The sequence below is a fragment of the Apostichopus japonicus genome, chromosome 5 (genome assembly GCF_037975245.1).
Source record: "Apostichopus japonicus isolate 1M-3 chromosome 5, ASM3797524v1, whole genome shotgun sequence".
NCBI lineage: Eukaryota > Metazoa > Echinodermata > Holothuroidea > Aspidochirotida > Stichopodidae > Apostichopus > Apostichopus japonicus.
Window position 1 is genome coordinate 7,273,685 of NC_092565.1, and position 9,469 is coordinate 7,283,153.

General features: G+C 39.1%; 1 protein-coding gene across 1 annotated transcript in view; it reads left to right on the top strand.

Moving 5' to 3' along the window:
- LOC139967465 (uncharacterized) overlaps window positions 1-4,345 on the top strand; it is a 43,299-nt gene extending 38,954 nt beyond the window's left edge. Inside the window, exons 42-46 of the mRNA XM_071971315.1 lie at window positions 141-263; window positions 750-869; window positions 1,097-1,225; window positions 1,976-2,131; window positions 3,262-4,345. Coding sequence (XP_071827416.1) covers window positions 141-263; window positions 750-869; window positions 1,097-1,225; window positions 1,976-2,131; window positions 3,262-3,437 — 704 coding nt within the window. The 3' untranslated portion in view covers window positions 3,438-4,345. The remainder of the gene's footprint in view (window positions 1-140; window positions 264-749; window positions 870-1,096; window positions 1,226-1,975; window positions 2,132-3,261) is intronic.
- The last annotated feature ends 5,124 nt before the right edge of the window (window positions 4,346-9,469 follow it).

The window sequence follows — 9,469 nt, forward strand, 5'->3', positions numbered from 1 at the left end:
TCCCCCCAAAAAAAGATAATTGCATGAATGAAAAAATCTACGAATTTTTTTCCTATATAATAGGTCCTAATTTAGCAATGTGGAGATGGTTATTTCTCCAACAGACTGAAATTAAAGTACACTTTATTTTGTCATTACAGATCTTCAGCCATGTAATTCTAATCCTTGCCAGAATTCAGCCCAGTGTCTGAACAGAGAAGACGGTAGAGATTTCTTTTGTGCTTGTCCAGAGAACTACCACGGAAAAACTTGCTCTGAACGAGGTAAAAGATATTAACAACAACAAAAAACAAGGCTCAGATTAATAGACAATTTATATTGAAAACAGTCGTCTATAATTAACCCAGGTGAAACATTGAACTTACAACCAGGTATCTGAATTTTTCAATATTGTCAATAAATTGTAAATCTGCCTTAATCCCTCGACGGAGAGAATTTTACGGATACGATCAAGTCTGAAGAGGTAATATCGTGCTAAGGACTCATGGAAAAGCCAATTTCCATTATCATAACTACGCTATCTGTTCTATCAAACATGTCCACCTCCCCCCCCCCCACCTCCCCTCCTTGTATATTACAACAAAAGATACTAGATTCGATCTAAAATTAAACTTGTAAGGATATCTACATTCAGGAACCCGAGAAAATACAAAGTGTGAATACTAAGCGGTTCAAATTATCCCAAATCTCCAGTTTATTACCCGACCATATTTTATTATATTTTGAATTATTTGAATTTCCTCTTCCAGTTCCGCCATGCCAGACTCAACCATGTTTGAACGATGGCACTTGCCTCAACCAAGACAATAACGAGAACTACTTGTGCGTCTGTCCTGTCACACACTACGGCGAAAACTGCGAATATGAAGGTAGGTCAAAGGTCACCAGAATTGACCCTCCCCCAGCCCACCACCACCACCTCCTCCCCCAATAAGCAAAAGAAAGTCAGATCAAGAAACTTTTTTGATCATTTTAATTTTAATTTTAACTTTTAAAACGTCCAGCGAAGTCTTTCTAAACATGTTACATTATTTTCATTATAAATGACATTGGTATAGGCTACATTCTTTTTTTCCCTTCTTCCCTATCATCGCAGCGAGTTCATCCAGAGGTTGTGATGTCAGTCCATGTCAAAATGGAGGCTCATGCTACAACAGGGAGGAAGATGGCGGATTTGTCTGCATATGCAAGCCAGGATTCATCGGTGTCGCTTGTGAGATAATCGGTAAATCCCTTTGACCTCTTACTCATGTTTCAAATGTCTATATTTCTGAGGAGTATTGCAACCTCTATAAAGTCTTGGTTTTAATAATACAGCAGATCAAACACAAGTGAACATTTTTGTGTTACGTATTTTAGATCCTCCTGCAAGCAGGAACTCGCAAAGAAGCCATCATTGGCTTATCAAAGCTGCAAGCTGACCGAAGGCAGTCTCTTAGATTCATATTTTAACGGCCATGATTATGAATTGTGAATTGGCAACCAGTGGCGGAGCATCCATACAGTCAGGGGGGCGGATGCCCCCCCTCCCTGACGGACTCAAATGGACTTCTGGCACCTTTTTCAGCTTTTTACCACTTTTTACTTATTCACGATTATTGCCTGTTTGATTGTGCTCTCATCTACCTATTGACATTTGTTACATTAACTGTAAATTAATTAGCAAGGTCCGGAAAGGGTCATTTCCGATGATCTAGGGAGTATCTTTACTCCAAAAATCTCTGTACGCTCTGTGCCAACCTGTGGTGGCGCTCCACTTGGATAGTGTAGAAAGCGCCACCTACAGACCATTCTTGCCCCCTCTGACCAATACCCCTAGCTCTGCCACTGTTGTCAACAACTCTGTAACTGGACGACATACATTAATCTTGGAATGACTCGAACTGGGGACCTTATAAAAGAAAGGCACCGGCGTTAACCACTGAGCTACACTCCCTTTCATTCTTCCTTTATTCTTCATGTTTGCTGCTTTTAGATTCTCAAGAACCATGTTTCTCCTCTCCCTGTCAAAACGGCGGACAATGCCTCAACTCAGCCAACAGCACTGACTTTGTGTGTCTCTGCGATACTGGTTTCAGTGGGAAACGGTGTGAGGTGTACCGTGAATATTCCTCGGAGGATGATGACGGCAGTGAGTCATAATTCTGTTTTGGTTGGGGGTGGTGGGGGGGTGGTGGGGGGTCTTGTTTACTTCATTAAACAAAGGTAGTTCCAGAGAGTTGCCAGAAAGTTTCAAGAAAGTAAATTTTCAGATCCAGTGTATGGACAGTTTTCGTAACAATTGTATTATAAGCTATTTTAATTGAACCATGGGTTTACATCTACTACTCAATTAATATTTCAAATATTATTATAGTCATGTTTATATCATTTAATACTGGGCAAATCTGCCTCTTCAAGCACATGCATGCTCACATCAAATTCGGTACCTCTGTAGTGGCAACGTGTATTTGGCCGTTAGGACCCTGTCGTGAGGTCAAATATTCAAAAGATTCTGCAACTCACAACATTGGAGCTCTTTCCTTAGCCATAATTAACATTTAAAGCAATTAACATTTATTTACGATAAACAATTTATTACAATCAACATAAAGTTAGATCGAAACGTGCTGTTTGATTTCACTGACGTCATGACAGATAAAATGGTGTTTAAGGTCAGCTATATATGAATGGAACGACCTCATTGTCCTTTGACACTTCTTAAACAAATATATTTAGTTCGATACATGATTTGAGTTTAACATACTTTATCCAAATAATAAAATGAATGATCATTGATTCTCAGTTCATGTTGAGTTTCAAGTCTAAGAAATGAAAAGAGTGGTGATAAAATTTCATTTTAAAGTTTAAAATTAAAATTTTGGAATTCCGCTCATTTTCTTTGCCCGTTTCCGTTGTGTGTAATTTTCCCGGTCAGTTTCTCCGTTGTTCATTTACTTAGAAAAGTGACTTTGTTTGTGTGTTTGTACAATTGTTCTGTATCCTAACTGAGGGCTTGAACAAAGGAATTCCCAGAATCACCACGTCCTCAGAAGAATTCTGTTATTCAGGGTATTGTTAAAGGTTAAGGTCCATGGATTTGAACAACAGAAAAACAAAAACAAAGGGATCCTAAGTGTGTTTGTGTGTCTGAAATGGCATGAAGAGTTATAATATACTTATATACATATACCGTTTTAAGCACTATCAAATACTTTCAGAGACTTTTGACGAGATTAACAAATAAGATTAATTTTTCTGTCTATTTTTCTTTTTCTATAGCTGTGGTGATATACCCTGGATATCATGTGGTTCCGTTGGAATGCGCCCGTCTGTTCTTGCAGAGGAATTACTGTAACTTTCACGGAGGATGTCTGCAAGATTCAGAAGGAACACGTTGTTCCTGTGACCCGGGGTACGATGGTCAACAATGTGAGATTGAACTGGACGACGAATAGGCCCAGCGCTGGTTTCAAATCGTCTATAGAGATCTGTAGTTTTGTTATAATTGAAAACAATAAGATCACTAATAATAATAACAATAATAGTAATACAAAAAATAATAACATGAAATCGAGTAATCAGTTTATATAGTCGTCAGCTTTAAATGTTATCATATCCCTTTTTTTAGTTTTAGTTATATGTTTATACTTCTTAATATTCCTCATTATTTTAACCATTTCTGGAAAAGTCCATTTTTCTTGGGCAATCTCTACTGTTTTGTCTCAGACTTAAGTTCCGATACTTCAAAGGTAATTACCTACATTCGAGACAGTATATCATAGATTGGGGACAATAAAAATCATAAAAGAAACCTGAAGGGTAGGGATGGTGGGGGGGGGGGTTGAGAGGGGGTAGAGTTGGGAGAGGACAATATGGCCTGGTGATGGGATCTGCTAGGCCAGTAACCCTTACATGATAATAAGATAAATGGAAATAATTATTTCAAGGAATTCTTTGTAAGGAAGAATATTTTTAGTACTAACCGTATTACTTTGCTATGTAAGGTTACAATCCCCTCAATGTAAACATGGTCTGTGTAACGAAGAATTCCAAATTAAGGAATGGGCGTTGTTACGATGACATTTTCTGGAGTAATACATTTTTTTCTCCCATTTTTGCTTACCGGGTTATATAACTTTTGGGATTGTTAAACATGACACAGCTTCCCTCAGCATGATGTCAATTTGAATACACTACATATAAACTTTATTCAACAGAAAAAAACCACCGCAGTCAGCTCGTTGTTGAATTGTTTCTACTTTGTGGTAATAACTACATGAAAAAAATATTGGCTGTAATATCACACCTTTATGATTTGTTCATAATCTTCCTGCACTAAAATAAACATTGAAAAACAGCAAAATAAATGCATGAATCTTGTTTCTTGTTTTAAAACATAAAAATATACATCAACATATGATGTATATATATATATATATATATATATATTATCTGTTCAGATTTTGAAAGTTTATATTTCTCATGAATAAATTTACTTTGATACATACCAATAATGTTGCACAAAATTTCATCTATGGACAGTAAAACCTCCTTCAACCAGAACAGACCGGTCAAAATTGCACGAGTAGAGGGAGGTATGATGAAGAATGGTGGTCAGGGAATTTTTGAAAATTCAGACAGTTAATATATTGATAATATATTGATATGATGTGATATCTGCTGTTTGCTTTAAAAATTCGAATAATTGAAATGAGACTGAAAATAGTAACTATTATTTTTTTATTGTGCAATGCTCCACCAGTGGCGTAATGATGACCCTGGGTCTCCTGGCCCAAAGGAGCCCCCTATCAGGAGGTCCAAGCAAGGGCTTCCCCAGAAATGTTTACAAGGGGGGAGGGATCAGTAGGTCAAAATGTGTAACACACTACTTGATACTATCTAAGCGTAGCACCACCATCGTTGGCGCAGAGCGTACGACAATTTTTTTGCCAAAATATACTCCTAGATCGTCGGAAAAGACACTTCCTGTTCAAGTTGCATTTACACAACGCTTATTTTGAGATCTCATGTCTTACGTTTGACTTTCAATAATTTCAGTAATGCATTATGGGTCCGTATGCAATGAATATAACTAGAGAACTGTTGGTTGAGGGAAATTGAAATGTCAAATGCTTCAATTTTTCTTTAAATTTTTATTTTCCAGGGGGGAGTGGGCAAGTGCCCCCTTCCCTACTGTATGGAGTATAATGGAGACAACTACAAATACAGTCATCAAACCTTAGCATAGGCCTAATTTCGGCTGAAACTTTGTCTCCATCTCAGCCTAATTTCATGTGCCTTTTTACTTACCAGGTACAACGAAGGCATCTTTATTCTTACCTTTTATTATTATATTTATATGAAAGCCCTCCATGCCCCACACAACACCCAATTCCCAAATAAACTTCAGAGTCGTATTCAGCGTGTCGCGAACTACCAGAAAAGATACACATTTATCGCCTTTGTGACAAAAAGTTTCTTCACCTAAAAAAAAAGTAAGACCAAAAAACTTTTACGACTAACAAAGGTATCAAACCTTTCATTGTCCCAAAAAGTTTTTCGGTTTTCTATTGTTCCTCTGAAGTTGCAAACTAAGCTTGAATTGGGTGGTGTGGGGGCGTAGGAGGCAAAAAACCTGTTTTTGCCAACCTGTTTTTGCCAATTTTTTTTACCCAAAATCGATTTCGCCCAAATTACGTAACCGGGGGTAACCGCTGATTACGAATCTGAAGTTTATTTTGGAATTGGGTGTTGTGTGGGGGCGTAGGAGGCAAAAAACCTGATTTTGCCTGCTTTCTTCCAAACCTGATTTTGCCAAAATTTACCCCAAATCGATTTCGCCCAAATGACGTAACCGGGGGTAACCGGGGGTAACCGATGCTCAGGAGCCCAAATCTGCAACTCCCAGGTCCATATCTGCTTCCGTTCGGGAGATACGTGGTCCCAAAGGACCCGATAGAAATACGTGTTCTTTATAAGTGCAAAATTTGGAAAACACCCTCTTTTCAACCCCCTCTCTTGTCCTCTCTGAAACACCCATCGACATTAAAATTAGACGTGGAATAGAAGACACCCTTGTCTTTGTTATACACCAATTTCGTGTAATTATCTGACAGGGAAAGGCTTTTTTCGCTCAGTTTTCAACTTCAGACGAACAAAAGAAAAGCGAAAAACTTTTCGGGACAACAAAAGATTTAAGCCCTTTGTTCGTCGTAAAAGTTTTTCGCTCTTCATTTTTCTTGATCGAGGTGAAAAAAATTGTTGTCGCAAAAGCGATAAATGTGTATCTTTTCTGGTAGTTCGCGACACGCTGATTACGAATCTGAAGTTTATTTTGGAATTGGGTGTTGTTTGGGGGCGTAGGAGGCAAAAAACCTGATTTTGCCTGCTTTTTTTCCAAAACTGTTTTTGCCAAAATTTACCCAAAATCGACCGAAAATCGATTTCGCCCAAATAACGTAACCGGGGGTAACCGATGCTCAGGAGCCCAAATCTGCAACTCCCAGGTCCATATCTGCTTCCGTTCGGGAGATACGTGTTCCCAAAGGACCCGATAGAAATACGTGTTCTTTATAAGTGCAAAATTTGGAAAACACCCTCTTTTCAACCCCCTCTCTTGTCCTCTCTGAAACACCCATCGACATTAAAATTAGACGTGGAATAGAAGACACCCTTGTCTTTGTTATACACCAATTTCGTGTAATTATCTGACCGGGAAAGGCTTTTTTCGCTCAGTTTGCAACTTCAGACGAACAAAAGAAAAGCGAAAAACTTTTCGGGACAACAAAAGATTTAAGCCCTTTGTTCGTCGTAAAAGTTTTTCGCTCTTCATTTTTCTTGATCGAGGTGAAAAAAATTGTTGTCGCAAAAGCGATAAATGTGTATCTTTTCTGGTAGTTCGCGACACGCTGATTACGAATCTGAAGTTTATTTTGGAATTGGGTGTTGTTTGGGGGCGTAGGAGGCAAAAAACCTGATTTTGCCTGCTTTTTTTCCAAAACTGTTTTTGCCAAAATTTACCCAAAATCGACCGAAAATCGATTTCGCCCAAATAACGTAACCGGGGGTAACCGATGCTCAGGAGCCCAAATCTGCAACTCCCAGGTTCATATCTGCTTCCGTTCGGGAGATACGTGTTCCCAAAGGACCCGATAGAAATACGTGTTCTTTATAAGTGCAAAATTTGGAAAACACCCTCTTTTCAACCCCCTCTCTTGTCCTCTCTGAAACACCCATCGACATTAAAATTAGACGTGGAATAGAAGACACCCTTGTCTTTGTTACACACCAATTTCGTGTAATTATCTGACCGGGAAAGGCTTTTTTCGCTCAGTTTGCAACTTCAGACGAACAAAAGAAAAGCGAAAAACTTTTCGGGACAACAAAAGATTTAAGCCCTTTGTTCGTCGTAAAAGTTTTTCGCTCTTCATTTTTCTTGATCGAGGTGAAAAAAATTGTTGTCGCAAAAGCGATAAATGTGTATCTTTTCTGGTAGTTCGCGACACGCTGATTACGAATCTGAAGTTTATTTTGGAATTGGGTGTTGTTTGGGGGCGTAGGAGGCAAAAAACCTGATTTTGCCTGCTTTTTTTCCAAAACTGTTTTTGCCAAAATTTACCCAAAATCGACCGAAAATCGATTTCGCCCAAATAACGTAACCGGGGGTAACCGATGCTCAGGAGCGCAAATCTGCAACTCCCAGGTCCATATCTGCTTCCGTTCGGGAGATACGTGGTCCCAAAGGACCCGATAGAAATACGTGTTCTTTATAAGTGCAAAATTTGGAAAACACCCTCTTTTCAACCCCCTCTCTTGTCCTCTCTGAAACACCCATCGACATTAAAATTAGACGTGGAATAGAAGACACCCTTGTCTTTGTTATACACCAATTTCGTGTAATTATCTGACCGGGAAAGGCTTTTTTCGCTCTGTTTGCAACTTCAGACGAACAAAAGAAAAGCGAAAAACTTTTCGGGACAACAAAAGGTTTAAGCCCTTTGTTCGTCGTAAAAGTTTTTCGCTCTTCATTTTACTTGATCGAGGTGAAAAAAATTGTTGTCGCAAAAGCGATAAATGTGTATCTTTTCTGGTAGTTCGCGACACGCTGATTACGAATCTGAAGTTTATTTTGGAATTGGGTGTTGTGTGGGGGCGTAGGAGGCAAAAAACCTGATTTTGCCTGCTTTTTTTCCAAACCTGTTTTTGCCAAAATTTACCCAAAATCGACCGAAAATCGATTTCGCCCAAATGACGTAACCGGGGGTAACCGATGCTCAGGAGCCCAAATCTGCAACTCCCAGGTCCATATCTGCTTCCGTTCGGGAGATACGTGGTCCCAAACGACCCGATAGAAATACGTGTTCTTTATAAGTGCAAAATTTGGAAAACACCCTCTTTTCAGCCCCTCTCTTCCTCTCTGACAGTCCTCTCTGAAACACCCATCGACATTAAAATTAGACGTGGAGTAGAAGACACTCTGCGTTTTCTTGCCCTCCACTTCTAATATTTCTACTTCAGAATGGAAGGAGGAAATCGCAAAAGATCAAAAAGCTCTCTCTGGGTCTTGAACTCATGACAGCGTGTTCGTCTGTCACTCTCCAGTCCAAAGCACTAACCACTGCGCCACAGCAACTGTTGAGAAATAATGCTCGTTTCTAATAATACAACTCAAGAATGAAAGGAGGAAATCGCAAAAGATCAAAATGCATCGAGGGCCCATTTCGACACTTGTTTTGCACAGTTTGCAACTTCAGAGGAACAATAGAAACCTGAAAATCTTTTACGACGAAGAAAGGTTTTCAAACCTTTTGTTGTCCCTAAAGTTTCTCGGTTTTCTATTGTTTCTCTGAAGTTGCAAACTGAGCAAAAGAAGTGTCGAGAGAGGGCGCTCGACGCATTTTGCTAGTGATACGTGATTTCAAAGTAGTCAAATCAAACCTTTGTTTGTTTTGGTTTAGTAGAAAAAAGGATCAGGAGGGACACTTTAGTCCCCATCAAGGACCCTATAAAGAGAGAGAGAAAAAAAAACTGAAGACACCAACACTCAGACCGATTACAATGCTTAAAGTGCTTGTCCAAAGCATTCTTAAACCCATTGACACGTACTTGTAAGTACAACTTTCTCAGGCAAACCATTCCACTCATTCACAAACCTATTAGAAAAAAGTTATGCCGAATATTAATCCTACTATGTGACTTTTGGAGTTTAAGACAATGAACTCTGGTACAACTACTGTTAGCGAACATGAAAAAGTCGGTAAAGGATAAATTAATTGTCGAAACGAAACACAATCTTGAAAACCTGGATCAAGTCCCCACGGTAACCCCCTAAGCTCCAGTGTGGTGAGATTCAACAGTTGTAACCGCCTATTATAAGGAACACTCTTGAAGGAACTAATCATCCTAGTAGCCCTCCTCTGGACCTTTTCTAGTACTTCCTTATCCAGGTCATCCTTAGCAAAATATGGGTTCCAAGCAGCTGCACAGC